Here is a 20,241-nt window from a genome sequence, read left to right as displayed (position 1 = left end):
AGAGCCTCATGCACATTACCTGGACCTAGAAATCTCCTGGTGTACCAAATATTACTGGCTGCATTCACAGAACATACTTAATAACTAAATTAGCCCTTTTCTGAGTTCCCACAATGGACTGAGCCAAATGTCTGTGTTTATACAGCATAGGAAGCCGCAAAGAAGCCTAAGCAAGTTTAAGACAAGCAAAGATTGGTAAGTTCTGCAAAATGAACACAAATGCTGAATATAAAACTGGTAACATGAAATGGATCTAAACTTTTGCTTGTGCATTACAGTTAAATACAGAAAAATATATCGACACACTTTAAAAAATCAAAGCTTCCTGTCTCCTTTCCTAATTCTTCTGTATTTTCTATAGTTCATGTATGGCTCTGCTCCAGCAACAAATAAGGACAAACAGGCTGGTTTCTATCACCAAATGTTTCCAAATATGGACCATCAGTATAAGGGAGTTCTTCAGCTACTGCAGCATTTTGAGTGAACGTGGATTGGGGCTGTGTCTGTGAGTAATGACAATGGGGAGAAATTTGTACAAAATGTAGTACCAATGTTTGCCCAGAGCGGGATCTGCTTTGATTTCATTGAAAGATTCCCAATCATTTCTTACTCCACTGATATTCTCAGTATAGTGAAAGAAGGGATGGAAATGTACAGTGTTGTCATGAACAGCACTGTCAATTCAGTGTTAGTCCAAGGTGAAATTCATATAATGATATTTTTGAGAATGGTTCCAACTATAGCAAAATATGAAGAGATACCATTACAAGGAAATAGTAAAATCTGGATTATGACAGCCCAGATGGATTTCACATCTCTTCCCTTTCAGAGATGGGAAGACCTAGATTTTCTCCAAGGTGCTCTATCCTTTGCAGTTCATTCAACGGAGGTCCTAGGGTTTCGGGAATTTCTTCAGACAATAAAACCAAACTTCAATCAAGAAGATGGGTTTATTAGGGTTTTCTGGAAGGAGGCATTTGGATGTGTGTTCTCAGGCTCCATGGTGGATGGGAAACCCAACTCCACGATGGACAGTCAACCAATCTGCACTGGGGAGGAGAAGCTAGAGGCCCTCCCTGCATCTGTTTTTGAAATGGACATGACTGGCCACAGCTATAGCATCTACAATGCAGTCTATATATTGGCACAGGCATTGCATGTTGCTCATTCAAGTACCTTCAAACATAGAGCAAGAACAGGCAAAGTAAGACTTATTGAACTTCTCAAACTTCACCCATGGAAGGTAATGTGTCAAGGACCCTAAGAAGCATCACGTGTGTTAATTCATCTCTAACTCAATTAATGGCCAAATTAAATATTTAGATCAATATCATTTTGCTTTTGGTCACAGTGTATTTCCTTTCCAATTATATAAGATTTTTATAAAGGGTTAAGTTCAAGAAAAAGGCACAATTCCTTTCCAAATGCTCAAGGCACAAGGATTCATAGTACTTACTGAGTGTCTGTACTCATATAGTTTCCTTCTCTCCATTTATGTTAATGTATTTCAGACACACAGGAAACGCTATTCCAGTACTGCAATGGAGGAAACAGCTTAATATTTTCTACTGCTTCTATTTCTTCTTTATGGGTTTCAGATTTTTTTTTTACTGATTTTAATTATTCACTGTCATTTTTCCTATAAATTTAATTTTAATGATGGCATCATCATCATCTGCATCATCATTATCACCATCATCATCATCATCAAAACTATGCCTATAAACATTTAAACACTATTATTTTTTCCCTTTTAGCTTTATTATGGGGGATGTGGGAATTTTTGGAACTGATCAAATGACAGCATGCAAGAACTATCTGGTGAATCAGTTCAATTTCTTTCTTCCCCGTTTATCCGTAACGTTTAATAAGGATAAAAGCACTTGTTTCTCCAAGTGTTTGACTTTTTCAGCTAAATAGTTCTGCAATATGTTAAAGAAGATCAGTATTCCCTCTTTTTGCTTCTAACTTCAGAAGAGATTGGAAACTAATCTATGCCTTAAAATGTTTCATCAGATGAGGATTAATGATCTCCCTTCTGCAAGAGGAAGGGAGGGTGCAAGTGTGACCATCACTGTGCATATAACTATTATTAAATTCCCAACACTGTTAATCAAGGGTTTAACTAAAACTTAGCTGCCAACATCTCATGGCTAGCAGAACTTTGATTTTCAGATCCACTTCTCCCTCTTTGGAGTTTATGTTGGGTAGGCTTGATCCCATACCAGGCTGTCTTCTTCCCCCACTTCTCCTCTTTCGTGAACTTCTATCAAGGAGGAACTTTCTTCAGCAGTCTGAAACTGTCTAAAGTGAACTTTGCTTGTTAGCCATCTTCTCTGTTTGAATTATTCTCTTCCTGTAAGCTCCTTAGCCCATTTCAACTTCCTTCCTTCCCCCATCTCCCAATGAAGGACTCTCACTTGCTGCAAAAAAAAAAAAAAAATCTTTTAGCTCTTTCCCAGACTTAGATGATCAGATTCAAATAAGTTTCTATGTCCTTGAAAACTTGTAACAGGATGGTAGACAGTGTTTGTCTCCTTCATTAACATATAAACTACATATAAAAAAGTTTATTTCCCATATTCCTGAAGTGGAGATAGCTCTTCACCATTTTATAGATCCTCATGAATTGTTTGTTTCTTCCCTTCATTCTTTATTTTTGCTTTTATCTCTCTCTTTGTGTGTGTTTCGTAGCTGAATGAAATTGTAAGAAGGATCTCATTCAATAATACTGCAGGAGAAACACTATCTTTCAACCAAAATGGAGAACTAGAGGCTGGATTTGATGTAATCAATTGGGTCACATTCCCAAACAAGTCCTTCAAGAAAGTCAAAGTTGGTGGAATAGGGTCTGTGACTTCCCAAGAGGACATGTTAATGATCTATGAGGAAGCCATCATTTGGCCAAGTAGGTTTAACCAGGTAGGGTACAACACATGTTTGGATAATCCAGGATCACATTATCAATGTTTAACTGAATAGATGTGAGCTCTGGAGCAGTTCTAGTGACTTTCTTGCCTTCTCATGTCTGAAGTATCAAAAGATATGCCAGGAAAACCTTCTATTGATTAATTTTATGGGAAGGGAGGTTTAGTTGGAAATACTCTCTCCACATAAAAAAAAGTGAGAAGTGATGTAATAACATGGCCATGTGAACAAAGCTTTCATATAGTCATACAGTATTGAAAAAGGGAATGAATTCAATGTAACCAATATGGATCCAAAAATTAGGATAAATACCTCTACCTATTGCATGAAAATCTTTATGGTATATAATCCATATCATTACACAAAGATATATCATCATAAATCACAGCAGAGGTCAACATCTAACAGATCTCAGTTGATGGTGAAACAAGCTAAGTCAGGTGCTTTGGTTTAGTAGTTAGTTACCAGAATACTAGAAAATCCCATGGCTGTAGGAAGTTGAAAAAAACTTCCACAAAGAACACAGAGGGAAACTACCTGCATTCTGTTGTCAATAAACTACATGGACATATTCATATGCTAAGCAGAAGATGAGCTTGACTCAAGGAGGTTTTTACCTTAACTTTGTTCAAAATACATGGCAAAGACAACGAGTGGTAGCTCTGTAAATCCCATAGTATTTTCCTCTCTTCCCTGTTTTCATTGACACAACTTGCAAGATTTCCTACCAAACCTGATACAGAGTGGGAGCCTAAATGGAGAATAACTGTTACAACACAGTCTTGGGGTAGTGGGGAAAAAGCATTCTTTTCCTTCCTTTATCAACAGGCCCGGCCACTTTCTCTGTGTAATGACTATTGCCAGTTGGGTTATGCTAAGAGCAAAGTAGAAGGGAAGCCATTTTGTTGCTATGATTGTCTTCACTGTCCAGAAGGGAAGATTTCCAATCTGATAGGTGAGTGGCGAAAGACGAGCGATGCAGAGGTTGCAGATCTGCTGATATATTAGGTGGTGTTGATATTCACTTCTATGCAGCCAAATATGTTTCAAAGTTGATAGTTGCAATGTAAGGGTATAATCTGATATGACTACAGATGTGAACACTGTTTCTCTATTTATTTATGTATTTCTTTTCTCTGGACAACTCACATAATGACAATGGTGGGATGCTGAGATATTTGATAGGCTGTGCAGAGACTAAATCTCTAACAACTGCTTCAAAATGTACATGAGCACCAACATCACACCCATCTGCAACATTTTCAAGCTGTCATGTCATTCCAGGAAAAGACAGTTCTTTAAGATGATGCAGAGAGGAGATATTTTTGTGCTCCTGCACATTCAAAGCCATGTTTGGAGATCAACAGCCCTATTTGTTATTTCTAAATTGAATTATGTAAAATGACTGATGATAAAAATAATGCAATTGAATTAGAGATAAATATGTATGGAAGTTCTTCCTTCCTTTGCCAGCCCAAAAATATGTTTGCTTAAAAAAAGGGATGGCCTTTCAGAATTTATTTTGCCTATGGAAACAGAAACTCAGGAAAATTTCAGGTTCTACAAAACAAAATACCTCTCACTGGATCATACTTCTTCATGCTTGAACAATACTTGATCACTGAACAAATTATCCCAGAGTTCTCACTCAAGACACTGATGACCAGCCTCAAATTATCATACTTTGGCCACATTCTGTGCAGATCTAGCTCTCTGGTGAAAGCTGTAATGCTGGCAAAGGGGGAAGAACAGGACAACCATCAGCAAGAAGAATAGCTGCAGTTAGAGTGGCAATAAGTGCACTGTTGGAAGACCTGAAGTAGCAGGTTACATGGAGAATGTCTATTTATGTGGCTCGTAAGAGTTGACACCTACTTCATACCACATAAGCAATCAATAATCAATGAATGTCACTGCCATTAACAAACAAACAAATGTCAATAAATCAGAAGGAGACAAAACAAGCTTCCCTTCTCAGAGACCCAGGATAACTTTTCTGTGGAGGAAGCATACTAAAATTTCAACCATTGTCATGGACAGGCCTTCTTCTCTCACTCACCCTTCCCCTTTGTGTTTACAAGGCCTCTGGAAAGAGCCACTTTATTCATGTAGCTAATAAAAGGGGGACATATTTGGCCAAATCTCTCCTGAAAATATTTCCTAGTTTTTCCAAACTTTTATGACACTGTAATGTTCTATTCTGATTCTTTTGGTTTAAATTCAGTGCAACCATCTTTCTAACCTGTTTTTTTTTTTTAGATATGGATAACTGTTTTCCATGTCCAGAAGATCAGTATCCAAACAAGGGTCAGAATTCATGTCTTCCAAAAGCTGTAATCTTCCTGACATATGAGGAAACATTGGGGACCATCTTGGCCATTTCTTCTCTTTTGTCTTCTGTGATCATATTGTTGGTTCTGGGTATCTTCATTAAGTACCAGGACACTCCCATTGTCAAGGCCAACAACCAAAACCTCATCTTCATCCTTCTCATTTCCCTCCTGCTTTCATTCCTTTGTGTTTTATTGTTTATTGGCAAACCTCATAAAATAACATGTCTCCTCCGACAAAGTGCTTTTGGCATAATATTTACTGTAGCCATATCATGCGTGTTAGCAAAAACCATCATTGTGATTTTAGCTTTCATGGCCACCAAACCAAAGTCTATGATGAGGAAGTGGGTGGGGAAAAGATTGGCCATTTCCATCATAGTTTTCTGCTCCTTCATTCAAGTAGTTCTTTGTACCATCTGGCTGTTGATCTTTCCTCCATTCCCCAATTTCAACATGCACTTAATGGCAGAAGAAATTGTTCTGGAATGCAATGAAGGCTCCTTTGTGATGTTCTACTGTGTCCTGGGCTTTATGGGCCTCCTAGCCCTTGTCAGCTTTACTGTAGCTTTCTTTGCCCGCAAACTACCTGACACTTTTAATGAAGCCAAATTCATCACTTTCAGCATGTTGATTTTTTGCAGTGTTTGGCTCTCCTTTGTTCCTACCTATCTGACCACAGGGGGCAAACATATGGTGGCTGTGGAGATCTTCTCCATCATAACGTCCAGTGGGGTGCTCCTTGTATGCATCTTTTTCCCTAAATGCTATATCATCATACTGAGGCCTGAAATGAATAACAAGCAACAACTAAGATAAAGAAAAAACTGAAAGATCGAGAATTGTATTGCCTTCTTTTAATTTATTTGTGCAAAAGCAATAAGACCCCAAACTGAAGACCTATAACCCTGTGCCATGTACCAGTTGTAACTGCTCCCATTGCAACTGTGATTTTCCAGCTGAATTTAGGAATTGGAAAGCTGGTTCTGTTTTTAATGTTTTATGATACTCCCCACCCAAAGTTGTATAGATAGTTGCTATAAAATTATGGTAAGTAAATAAAAAATAAATATTGAAATACAATCAGGTCCATTATTTCCATTCTAAGGATAGACTCTTGAATGTTGAGAAACACATTGTAACCTCCCCTCTCCCCTTTTCAGTTTTTGTCATTAATATTCTGTTCAGTTCAATTTTGGTCAATGCCTCTGTCACATAGTCGATCCATTTATGAGCATTTGAACATACCAGAAATTTATGAGCCTTTTCATACTTGAAGATTCATTTTGAGATTTCCAAATTAGGGCTGCAGTTTCTTCCCATTGTCATGATTTTTTTCAGGAATGGGAAAGAGGTAGGGAAGTTTCCTCAGAGTTTGTGAGACCACCACTGCCCAGAGGATCATTGGTTGCCCTCTCCCCTCTTTGGAAGAACTTTATAGTTCCCGCTGCCTTAAGAAAGCTCAAAACATTCTTAAGGATCCATCCCACCAGGGACATTCTTTTTTTTGAACTATTACCATCTAGCAGATGGTTCAGGATAATAAAAACAAGGACAAATAGGCTGAAGAATAGCTTTTATCTTAGAGCTGTAACTATACTGAACTCTACCGTATAGTGCAGTATTAATGCAGCATCAGGGGTTGTGCAATAGTGAATGGAATGTGAAGGTTGTGTTTTATGTGTTTATGTGTTTTATGTGTTCTATGGTTTTTATATTTTTAAAGCTGCACTGGGGTGGCATTTAATTTCATTGTATGAGAAGTACAATGACAATAAAGATTACTTTGACTTTGACTTTGACTTTGACTTTGACTTTGACTTTCCTTTCCTTTCCTTTCCTTTCCTTTCCTTTCCTTTCCTTTCCTTTCCTTTCCTTTCCTTTCCTTTCCTTTCCTTTCCTTTCCTTTCCTTTCCTTTCCTTTCCCTGCTCTTTTTGTTTGTGTTTGTGTTTTGTTTTGAAGCAGTTTTATTCCATGGGGAACTGCAGTAGATATACATCCTGATTCAGAAATACATTCTCTCTTGCATTTATGAAGCTTCACATTTAGTAACTAACCCCCCTTGAGTTATGAGAAACTGGGCAGTATTGAAATGGTGTAATAAATGAAGACATGTAACCCCATGGTACATTATAGGAATCTGTAGTCATTAGCTCACCATCTGTATCATATTAATGTTCTCTTCTCTCCAAACCTCCAAATCAAAACCAAATAGTTAAGTCAAACATTACTTTTCCCAGTGTTCACAAAGATATTTCACCATAATAAAATTCTTCCTTGTTGTTTTAATAATGCTTCGTTGTTTGTGAAATAGACCTTATAACAGGCACTTCTAGCAAGACAAATAAAATACTTGTGAGGTAAGAAATACACCCACCACTCATACACACAGAGACTCCTGCTTGCTCAAACACTGGGTCTTTGAATTTGCACCAGGGGCTCAGCGCTCATGGGAGCAGTGACATGAGGGGAGGATTTTGGACATCCAAGAAATAGGAGCATCAGAGCTCTTGTTTCACAGACAGTTCATGGAAGTGCTCCAAGTTATATTGAACTCATTTAGCTTGTAGATTACTCATAACTGTTCAATACATATGTACAAATTCAACAATTTGAAGATAAGGATTGTCCCTCCAATTTCTTTCACCTTAGACAGTGCACTCAAAGGTCTTTCTTTCTTAAGTCTCCTTGGCCTGGTTTGTACACAGTTCAGAACTGCTTATTCTTAGACATTCCTCCTCCTCCTCAAATTGAACCCCACTTCTGACTCTGCTCTAGGGTAATGCAGACCCTCTTTTGACTTGGTTTTGTGTACCAACAGAATTTTAGCCAACATAAGGCACTTCTGGCCCTTCTTTTGAAAACTGGTTGCTACTGCACTGCACTGTTATTTTCAGAAGACTATTATTATTATTATTATTATTATTATTATTATTATTATTATTTGTTATATTTACTGTGGCTAATTAGCAGTAAGACTGCCCCACTGAGGAAAGGGGAATCATTTGTGGATATCTGCTAAACAGTGCATTCTTCTGTAATCTCACAGACATTAAAATAATTCTCTTCTATGTAATTATCAAACCAACCCTTGTTACTTCTATATCATGACCAATGTCCTAGAGAATACTAACCCCAATAACAAAACAATGAATCAAGACTAATACCTGCCAAGATGGGTCTAAAGCCAAGCATGTTTTCATCTGTTTGTTCAAATAATGGTCCACAGCCTTCCAAAATAGGCTTATAAGAGTCACTATGTCTGACTCAAATACCCAGATAGATTTATGTGGCTGGAATTCTGATGGGAGAGTAACATGCAAGATGTTTGTGACTTTGATTTTAGTGATCCTAGAGCTTCCAGTGATCCATAATTGTCCTCCTGTGAAATGTCCCATGAGTCTCCCCCTTTCAATTCCTCATCAGTATTACTATCCTGGAGACTTTATCATTGGTGGTGTTTTTTCTCAATTCTACATATTTTCCAATCCAATCACTTTTGAAAGAGATCCCTCTCATGATGCCTTTGATATGAGTTTGTAAGTGTTCCATGTTTTCTTTTGCTTCATAACTATATCACACCCCTAGGCAAGCCTAATAGTTGATTTTAATCTCTGTGGGATTATCACAGTAGCATCAATTTTCCGTGCAATAGGCTACTTCTCTTTTTCAAGTGAAGATAGGTATGGGAGAATGGTGAAGATTCTATTCAAGTATTACTCTACTGTAGGATATCTATAGTGATCCCATTATCTCCACCACCTTCTTTTATGTAACCATCACATCGAAAGGTTGATTGCATTGAATGGAAACAATGGTATATATATCCCAGTCACTCTACATATTTTGTTTTGAGAAAGTGTCATTAAATGTGTGACAATTGTTTACAGTGCCTTTTCTTTGGAATATTTTAAATATTTTAGTGCTGATCCTGAGGACAGATTTTAATCACTAAGATAATTGATTTCCTTGCAAACATTTTATAGTGCATATGGTGTGGGCTTGTGTATATGTACTCTTTTTTATTTTATTGGCATCATATGTAGAAGGTTGTATTTTCAAAATCTCATTTCATAGGATGTCCAAAGTATTAATTTTTAACCATTAAAAAAAGTCCTGGTTGCTTATTAGAATCGGTAGTCTTAATAATTCAACTTCCTATAACCATCAATGATACCCTTAGGTCAGGATGGTGGTTTGTATTAAAGGAACTTTATGACTGTACAGAAAATATTTTTTAATCCTTACTTGTAGCTGAAAGCCAGATGCCCTCCAGTTCAAATTCTGTATGAGGTTACTTATGGTGGGACTATTCCATTCTGCACAGGGGCTGTAGTTTGCAAGTCATGATTTGTAATTCTAGGACTTCTTAAATTCTTCCAGTGCAAAGTTCTGGTTCTGTTGCTTTGTTGGTCTTGATTGATTCATTGTACCCAGATGTAACTTGGCTCAGCTTAATCCATCCCTCAGTTTGCATCTCTTCCGCTATAGCAGGATGTTCTGAAATGTTATCTCCTGCAAATAATTATGATAGTAATAACAAAGACATTAGTAAGCAGTAATTTAAACACACTAAGAAATTTGACCAATATTCTGTGAATACTGTAGATGTTGGTCCACAAACAGAAAGTTTTGTGAAAAGTAAGACATATTTTACTCTGTAAGACTTTTTTAGTATACAGGAACATAGTCCTGTACCATGAAATAAATATCCTAAGTAAATTCTGGACTGGTGATTGACAGGGCCATCATAACATCATCTAGCCATTACTGAAATTATATAAACCCCCTCCGTGTTACTGCAGTTATGGCACAACAAAAATTGGGTTACTCTAGAACATGCTATTGGCAATGTGCAAATCACCATGAAATGTGGAAAATACATTGACCTTACTTGATTGCCTTAACTTATAACCCCATCAAAATTCTGCATTTTAAATCATGTATATGCCATTGTATTTGGAGACACACCTCTCTGAATAAATTAGATTTTACACCTATATTTAACAAGCAAAAGGGCCATTTTTAAAGGATGTACCATTGAAATATAAATATTTGAGCACTATTTGGGATATTCACCATGTTCCTATAATAATGGTCACTAGTTACTTGAAAACAGTAGAACCACTGTGGTAATAATTAAAAGTACAATCATTTGTGCAACCTTCTTCCCACTTCCTTGATCTCTGAAAATGCCATCCATCTGAAAGCAGTAAATATGCTTTATTCATCTCCTGATGTGGCATGTGTATCATAATTTGAAGAAGATACATGATTCATTAACTTTTGTTTTCTTTGCAGTGTAATAACTCAGGGCTATCAACATATCCTGGCCTTGCAATTTGCTGTAAAGACAATTAATGAAAATCCAAGGATCTTACCCAACGTCACGCTGGGGTTCCATGTTCTGAACAGCAATTTCCAGCCGAGGTGGACTCTCCGTGCCTCAATGGAACTTCTCTCCACACTGGGCAAGTGTTACCCAAATTACAAGTGTGATGTGCAAGCAACAGTAGCTGTTATTGGGGGGCCTAATGCTGATGTGTGTCTCTTCATGGCAAGCTTTATGTGCATCTACAAATTTCCACAAGTGAGTTGTCCTCTAGAACACAGTTGAACAGCCAATTTTTAATGTTGGTTTCACTGTATCTTGTAATTTCATCAAACCTCAAATCCTGATCATGAAAAAAACTTGTAACGTTACTTCTCACTCAGTTATGACTCGAAATGTTGATCCAAACTTCAGATTTGTTTCTTAGTGTTATGAAGTGTTTTCATTTGCAATACCTGTGCCAAATCTATGCTGAGTATTCTGAGTCTTTGGATTGTAACTGAATGTTAAAATACTTTTTGTGGTTTCTTACAAAGTAAAGTTCCTGCACAGACACACACACACAGACACACACAATGTGAACAAGTGTGAGAGAATTTCGTTTTATTCTATTTTTACTATATTTTTATATTGTTCTTATTGTATTTTAATTAATATTTATTGTTGTTTTATTGTGAACCACCCAGAGTCACTTTTCCGTGAGATGGGTTGGTATCTAAATTTGAAATATAAATAAATAAACAAACAAACAAACAAACAAACCTTCTCTCTGAAGTGGTCTATTGCTAGGAAGCTTCACCACTTGATTTTCATCAGCAATATGCATGTTGGTCCTTATAAATTCTAAGACGTTTAATACATTCTAATTACCATTTCAGTGTCTCTTAGGTCATTAGCTCCTCCAGATTGACCATTTCTAGAGCCTCTGACAAGTATTTCCTCTCTTATGCTATTTTCACAGCATTTAACAACTCTAATAAGATATAAATATTCATAGTTCATTGAATGATGGATTGGGACAAGTCAAGGAATTTGATAGGACTACTGGTATTCAAATATTGTGTTTTACAAATCTCTCCCATCATTTTTCCCCATTAGTTTGCATATGGCTCAGCTGCACTGCTCAATGCCAAATCCCAAGGCATTTTTGTACACCAGCTATTTCCAGACATCAGCCAACAGTATAAGGGGATTCTCCAGCTATTGCTGTATTTCCAGTGGACGTGGATTGGAGTGATTTTCATTAATGAAGAGAATGGGGAGAGATTTGTACAAAAAGTGCTGCCCACGTTTGTCCAAGGAGGAATTTGCTTTGATTTTGTGGAAAATTTTCCACCAATAAATTTTTCAAATGAGCTCAGTGTGCTGGCATTTTTTTTTTTTTTTGTCTGCGCTCAGTCATTGCTGACCCTGCAGTGACTGCTTGGACGAGTCCTTGCAGTTTTCAAGGCAACTGTTCTTCGGAAGTGGTTTGCCAGAGCCTCCTTCCTAGGGCAGAGCCCAGCTGGCGAGCACAGGAGGCGGGGTTTCTGTTGCTTCGCGCCCTTTTCGGGCGCGCGCGGTTTTTCGCGCTTACCGACAACTGCTCCCAACTCCTTTTTTGCAAGGCGCCACCAGCATTTTTCCTCCCACCGGAGTGAGAGTACCCATTTATCTACTCATGTAAGTTTTTCGAACTGTTGGGTTGACAGGAACTGGGGAGGAAACAGGAGCTCACCCTGTTTAACGTGAAGGCTGGACTCGAACCGCTGAAGCGTCGACCATTTCTGGCCGGCAACTTTCAGCGTCATTAAGCCGCTGCGCCACCGCATCCCCCTTGCTGACATTACATTACAAGGTCTGAAATTAATTAGCATTGTTATGGGAGGGACTGCCAATGTAATAATTGTACATGGTGAAATTCAAACAATCATGGTGTTTAGGCTATTACCCGAATACTCTAGATTTCAGGAAATGCCAATGAAATCCAGAGTGTGGATTTTCACAGCCCAGATGGATTTCACATCCTTCCCTATGCAACGTAGTTGGAACATGGACTTCATCCATGGCGCTATCTCTTTTGCAGTTCACAGTGAGGAGGTTTTAGGATTCCATCAGTTCCTTCAGTTCCGAAAGCTTACATCAGAAAAGGAAGATGGCTTCCTCAGGGACTTCTGGGAAGAGTCATTTCAGTGTTCTTTCTCCAGTGACATCTCAGAAACCAAAGCAGGAGGACTCTGTAGTGGGGAAGAAAGTCTGGAGAATCTTCCTGAGTCGGTTTTTGAAATGGGCATGACTGGCCAGAGCTACAGCATCTATAATGCTGTCCATGTAGTAGCAGAAGGTTTGCATGCTCTGCACTCTTCATCAGTGAAAACAAGAACAATCAAGGTTAAAGGGAGAAATGCGCTTGTCTATCAACAGCCATGGCAGGTAATTTCCAGAGAACATTAATGCATGACTGTCTATTCTTTCTCTGCTTGTACAAGGGGTCCCAGTCTCTGTTGAGTAAGAAGACTCACTGCTGAAGTCCTGGCTGATCCTGTAATGGTCCTTCAAATTTGAATCCAGTTGTCCAGTTCTTATGGCAGTACTGAGATCTTGCCACATGGTGGACATCCAAGAAATATCTGCTGTTTCACAACTAATTTGCTGAATTATTTAAAAAGATATATTTGGTTTAGGTGGGCTTTTTCTTGGAATTTTATGTAAGAATTTTTTGTTTTTGTTTTTGTTTTGCCTTTGAGTCAGATTTTGACTCCTGGCGACTGCCTGGACAAGTCCCTGCAGTTTTCTTGGCAAGGTTTTTTAGAAATGTTTTGTCATTGTCTCCTTTGTAGGGCTGAGAGAAAGTGACTGGTGGCTTTGTGCCTAAGAACTCTCAGTCTCCTGGTTTCTAGCCTGATGCATACTTAACCACTACACCAAACTGGCTCTGATAGTAATCTGTTAGCTATCTAGCTGTGATATGTATGTATAAGAGATAGTCATCTATTGTTTATCTATTAATAGATAGATATGTATTACCACATTGATATACAAGATTCATTCATTCATACATTCATTCATTTCCATTTTATTTTAAAATTCCCTTGATACTGAATATAAGGGTTTTCATGGTCTTGCAGAAGGGAGGTCAGGGAGGTTTTGCATCATATCCCTAATGCTCAAAGAAAATACTAAGATTGATTGATTGATTATATAAATTTGGTACAACAGCTCAACTTGGAGAGATTCTGGTGGTGTAACGTGTTAACTTTTTCTCAAAAGAGCTCCGAGTTAACACCATCTCAGGTTTTTGAAAAAGACATAAGAGTGAAACACGGTTATTTCTTTTCAACATACATTTTAGAAATTGTTTAACTGGAGTGAAAAAGTATATTATTTTCACTATGAGTCTAGTTAATGCAGACGTTCTTAATAATTCAAAGAATTGTAAAGTTTGCATTATAAAACTGGGGGAAAACTTCATGGAGAGGGGAGTATAGGACAAAAAGAATTAAGCACAAGAATGTGCAATTGATTCCCTAAAGAGAAATCAGAGAAGGGGGTATATGGAAAGAATAAAATACAATATTCAGAAACCATCTGGAATCCAATTGCTCTTATCACGGTGAAAAAAAAAAACTTCTTGACATTTGTTCATTAGCCTACTATCTCATTTATTACTTTTTTGGTCTATGACCATATATTTTAATAAACTGAAATATAATTTGTTGATTATTGATAACCTTATTTCTAAATGGATTTTACATTAGTCATTTTAGAACCTATAACAGTACTTTTCAGGATCAGAGAAAAATATTTTCATAGAATTTTCACAGAATTATAAACTCTAAAAGTCACCATTTCATTACACCTCCACTGATACCTATATTTCATTATAACCCTGATTATTAAATATCATGATATTATGATCAATAATAATAATAATAATAATTAATATTACCTCTCTTCCTAATTTTAATTTAGCTTCACCACTATCTGAGAAGTGTCTCATTCAATAACAGTATTGGGGAAACCCTTTCCTTTGAGTCAAGTGGGAAATTAATAGCTGGATTTGATATTATAAATTGGGTTACATTTCCAAATCAGTCCTTTTTTAGAGTGAAAGTTGGAAGAATGGAATCACAGCATTTTCTTGGTAAAATATTCACTATTTCTGAGGATACTATTCAGTGGCCCAGGAACTTCAATGAGGTAAAGTTCACAGAAAACCCTTCATATTCTTAAAAACATTTAAGAATAACCTCTTCAGAATTTAAAATTCAGTTTTTTTTAAATATATTATTGCTGGTGAAATTTAAGACCATAATAATAACAATAATAATAACAAAAACAACTTGGATCGGCTTATATCCTGCGACAATACCTTTAACATCATCAAACAAAATCTGCCTATCCCAGGTCCTTGAGAAGGACTTGATAAGTGGATAAAAATGCCAAATCCAGTCTAAACATCTGGGTGAATGTACAACCAACCATCGTCATCATCATCATCATCATCAGCCAACCATGATAATATTATCAGAGGAAAAATGTAATTATATTAAACTAAACTTAAAGAATTAATTATTAAAAATCTGTTACATGAATCTTTTTTAAAACATTCTTTGGGGAGTCTAGTAAACAATAGACAAGATACAATTGATACAACCTTTTTCATACTGAGCTTTACAAATAATCTCTTCATAAGTTAAATTTCACAGTTTTTAAATACATTATTGTGGGTGAAATTTAACAGCCATAATAATAAAAATAATAATAATAACAACACAACCATGATTATAATAATAACAACACATAATATTGTAATATTATGTAACAACACATGTAACAACACTTAATAACGTAACATTATCAGAGACGTAATGTAAGCAATTATTATTATAATGAACTAAAACTAAATAATCAATTATTAAAAATCGCTTACAGGAATCATTCTTTAAACATTCTTTGGGGAGCCTAATAAGCAATACACAAGTTTTTCTTTATTAACTTCATCCCTATGTCATAAAAAGTATATTTTATGTTTCCTAAATTTAGTCACACTGGTTTTCCAAATCGGGATATTCTAACCCTTCTTTCCACATTTCATATAAATTACCAATATTCACCTTCATCTTGTGTTTTGTCTGATGTAAAACAGGATTGATGATTCTACTTTAAATACAGCATCTCTAAAGCTCCAAGCATTTTAGGTATCTCTGAAGCTACTAAAGCATCAAAGCATATTGATTGGTCAATACATGTTTTGACTGTATGTAATGTCAGTCAGATGATTTATGTATTATATTTGAAATTCAAGCTCTCATCTGGTAGATGCAAGGTACCATCATCATAAGATGACTTCTTCAGTTTGGCCAGAAAGAGGGGACCAACCTTTTCTTGCCACCTAAACTCTCTCAAGAATTTGTCTGGCTTGATAAAACATATAATAGGAATTAAATTAGAATCCCTGTATTAGATACACATCATTCTAAATGATATATTTATTTTAATCATGTTAAACTTGTCCCCAAGACCCAAAGATCATTTTAACCACCAATTTATGTCTACTGTAATCATATCTATATGCCTAGACATATTTAATTCAACCTATTGTGATATATTTGGGGAAAAATATAATCCCAAATATTTTGTACAATTGAAACAAATAATAATAAAGAAAAAAATAATTTATTATAGTGATTTAGAGATATTTTTGCTCCTACAGGAAGAAAATCAGGGTTCCCCCCTCCCAGTTACTAGCCTACCCTGAGTATGAGCCATATTATTGCACAAATTCAACAAATCTTAGTAATGGTATTAAGCAGTTATCCAAAATACCCTCAAAGTCCCCAGCGTATACAAAGTGTTTATATGGAGCGCCCACTGCAGCAACACCTGTAATGTGTTATGATATCACTTATTTTCTTATCTCTTTTGAGGTTACAAATCCAGGGAAAAGCATTTAGAGAGGTATGTGAATGGTGGAGGTGTCTGTTCATTTGCCAAGAACACAACACCTTGGGATATCTAGGCCTAGAGGCAGAGGTGGTTATCTTGATGACTAATACCAGGAGACAGAAAGGGAAAGTACAACCTTGTTCATACTCTTGAATCTCTCACCACTGGTTACAGTATAGTTTTGGAGCAATTGGATGAGCTGAGAATTGGGGGTTTTGTCTTGAAGTGGTTCTGCTATTCTCTCTTTGAGTGTTCTCAGAAGATTTTTATTAATAGCACCTACTCTGCTCACCACCCTGAGGACTGTCTTGGAGGATCCTGCAAGGTTCTATCCTACCTCCATTGTTATTTAATGTCCTTATGAACCTCTGAGAAGGATCATTCACAGGTTTGGAGCTTCCTGGAGTCTGTAGATGGATATTAGTCATTTCTATTTATTTCTCATAAGATCAAGTTTGGATGTCTTAAAAGTCTGTGCATATCTTCTGGAGATAATGGATTGGAGGTGGAAGTATAAGCTGATTCTGAATTTGGACAAGACAAAGTGGTTGTTGGTGTAGTTGCAGGGACTGGACTCTGAGGTTAGGGGTTTATGTCTATTCCGGATGGGGTACCACTTCCCCTTATAGAAGAGATTCACAGACCGGGTATCCTTCTGAGCATTCAGATTGCATAGCCACAAAATAATAATAGCAACAGAGGCCTTTTATCAGACTTGGTTGATTAATGAAAGATGCTTCTTCCTGGAGGAAAGAGACCTGGTTGTGGTGTTACCTGCACTGGCATTCTTAAGGCTAGATTACTGTGATATGTATTTTGTGGGACAGCCCTTGAGGCTAGACCAGAAATTACAGCTGGCCCAGAATGTGGTGGGTTTCACGTTTCAAGCCCAGTTCAAGGGGCTTAATATATTATATAAAACCTTACCCGACTCTGGCCCACATCACCTGCAGAACCTCCCATTCCTACATAGTCCTTCCTGAATCTTTGATGGGACATGTTTGCAGGTCTCACCATGTATATTTTTAACAATAATAGCAAATTCTAATTTCTCCATGGTGGGGCTCATACTGTACAATACATGGCAACTGAAGTTCTGGCTGCCATGGCATTCTGCCATTTTGTACATCTCCAGGCAAGATATATAATAGTTTAATGCATTCATAAATAACAAATAATACATTGATTATTAATTCTTTATCAAATCATGAAGCATAATTAAGCATTCATTAATACAGAAATAAATAAATAAATAATCGGGGGTAGTGGCTTGTGGAGTAATTGATTTTGCCCCTCCCCCCGTCATCTTGAATCTTTTTTAGTTTTTATGTGTAGGGTTTGCTTCATAGCTTGACTTTTTAATTGATTAATTAATTTTAATTAATTAATGTGGCATTTATTTTTAATTGTTTGTGGGTCTTGTTTTAATTGTGAGCTGCCCAGAGTCACCCATTGGGGGAGATGGGCAGGATATAAATTTAATAAATAAATAAATAAATAGTAAGTTAATCTTTGGAAGGGGGCATAAAACATTTTTCCCCAGGCCTGTTAGTGCTTAAGATTTGAAAATGTTTAGTTTTAATATTTTAAAATGTTATATGGCTCTAGAATTGTAAAGGGAATGCATGTATTTTTGGAAGCCATCTCTGGTAGTGGGTGGCATTTAAATTTCAAAGTAAGCAACTGAATAACATTAGGCCTTCAAGAAAGTTGCAATGTGGATTATGCAAGACCATCAATAGTTTATGTAAACTTGGGGAAGAGAAAACTTGCAAAATGTATTTTGAATTGTAAAATATTCTCATGACTTATTTCTGGACAGGGGTGCCCCCATTCTGTTTGTAACGCTAATTGCCATTCTGGATACAGTAGGACAAAAATTGAGGGGAAACTGTTTTGCTGCTATGATTGTCATCCATGCCCAGAAGGGAAGATTTCTAATCTACATGGTATGAATTTGTGATCATCTGGCAGCTGTAGATCATATGATAGTGGAAGACTAGAAAAAGATGCAGTTTTTGTAAGGAGTAGATGTTAAATCTTCTCCACAGCAAACCTGAAAGCAATCTATGGGGTGATTAAGAAAAATAATGCTCTCTACCTGGAAGTGCCCTCTTTTGAGTTTGGCCATATAAAATTTTCTCCTTATCCCAGCCAGCAGGCATTCACAAGATCTATACCCAATCCCCAAACTAAAGCTAATGCCCAAAGCTATTTTAGACAATAACAAGGATAGAAGAAAGAGCAGCACACTTTCTTAGCAAATCAATTACAACAAACTTATGAAACTTCCTTTAAATGCCCTTGCACTATGATCTGGGTTATTGCTGTTCAATCCTGACAATGGCATTACAATTACGATTATGATTATGATTATGGTTATATTATTATTCTACAGTTATGTAGACTAAATATATAATTGCATGTTTTCCTTCACAGATATGGATGACTGTTTTCAATGTCCAGAAGATCAGTACCCAAACAAAGAGCAGGATCTCTGCCTTCCAAAAGCCATCAGCTTCCTGAAATTTGAAGAACCTTTGGGAATCACACTGAATGGTTTTGTGCTTCTCTTTTCTTTCTTCACAGCTTTAGTGCTTCATCTCTTCATTAAACACAGGGACACTCCCATCGTCAAAGCCAACAACCGGAACCTCAGCTATGTTCTCCTCATTTCCCTCTTGCTTTCTTTCCTTTGCACTTTGCTCTTCATTGGACAACCCACAAAACTTATGTGCCTCCTTCGACAAACAACTTTTGGCATCATCTTCTCAATAGCTGTTTCTTCAGTTTTGGCCAAGACCATCATTGTGGTCCTTGCCTTCATGGTCACCGCACCAGGAGCTGGGATGAGAAAATGGTCTGGGAAGCAACTGGCCATCTCCATTGTTCTTTCTTGCTCCTCTACTCAAGCCTTGATTTATAGTGTGTGGTTGGTAACCTCTCCCCCCTTTCCAGATAAGGACAAACACTCAGTGATGGAAGAAATTATCCTGGAGTGTAACGAAGGATCTGCCACCCTGTTTTACTGTGCTCTGGGCTTTTTGGGCTTCCTGGCCACTGTTAGCTTCACGATGGCCTTCCTGGCCAGGAACTTGCCTGACAGTTTCAATGAAGCCAGGTTTATCACTTTCAGCATGTTGGTCTTCTGCAGTGTCTGGGTGTCCTTTGTTCCAACTTATTTAAGCACAAGGGACAAATACATGGTGGCCCTGGAGGTCTTTTCCATCTTGGCCTCCAGTGCTGGCTTACTGGTCTGCATTTTTTCCCCTAAATGTTATGTTATTGTCATGAAGCCTGAACTAAATAGTAGGGAACAACTAAAAAGACAAAAATAATAGTCAAAGGGTAGCTGCTGCTGCTGCTGCTGCTGCTGCTGCTGCTGCTTCTTCTTCTTCTTCTTCTTCTTCTTCTTCTTCTTCTTCTTCTTCTTCTTCTTCTTCTTCTTCTTCTTCTTCTTCATCATCATCATCATCATCATCATCATCATCATCTATTTAACATGGTGTCCTGCTGGCTATTGAAGTTTCTCAACAGTTTACAGTAAAAAACAGGTGTGAAGTTGATATGAAAAACAATCATATTAGCAAACAAAATTTTACAAAAGCATGTGAATTGTCAGCCAGCGTACTGCTTTAAGCACAGATGTTATATGTCCTCCTTTAATTTGTTTATTTAATTGCAGATTGTAAACTTCTGAATGTGTTCCGCTCAAATGATAT

The 20,241-nt window shown here is 37.0% G+C and overlaps 2 protein-coding genes across 2 annotated transcripts; both read left to right on the top strand.

Annotated features, from left to right (window-relative positions):
• Window positions 1-3,777: 3,777 nt before the first annotated feature.
• On the top strand, window positions 3,778-6,077 carry LOC148215250 (vomeronasal type-2 receptor 26-like). Its single transcript, XM_088143943.1, has 2 exons — window positions 3,778-3,883; window positions 5,188-6,077. The coding sequence occupies exon 2, from the start codon at window positions 5,190-5,192 to the stop codon at window positions 6,075-6,077; it is 888 nt and encodes a 295-aa protein (XP_088000069.1). The 5' UTR covers window positions 3,778-3,883; window positions 5,188-5,189.
• Window positions 6,078-12,622: 6,545 nt separating this feature from the next.
• On the top strand, window positions 12,623-19,857 carry LOC112542906 (vomeronasal type-2 receptor 26-like). The gene is made up of 3 exons (XM_088143942.1): window positions 12,623-13,003; window positions 18,342-18,468; window positions 18,959-19,857. The coding sequence occupies exons 1-3, from the start codon at window positions 12,623-12,625 to the stop codon at window positions 19,855-19,857; spliced, it is 1,407 nt and encodes a 468-aa protein (XP_088000068.1).
• The last annotated feature ends 384 nt before the right edge of the window (window positions 19,858-20,241 follow it).

The sequence above is a fragment of the Python bivittatus genome, unplaced genomic scaffold (genome assembly GCF_059951505.1).
Source record: "Python bivittatus isolate LINGU-HERP-01145 unplaced genomic scaffold, Pbiv_v1 ctg000430_np1212, whole genome shotgun sequence".
Taxonomy (NCBI): Eukaryota; Metazoa; Chordata; class Lepidosauria; order Squamata; family Pythonidae; genus Python; species Python bivittatus.
The sequence above is the reverse complement of the archived record's forward strand: the minus strand, read 5'-3'. Positions and strand labels throughout refer to the sequence as shown.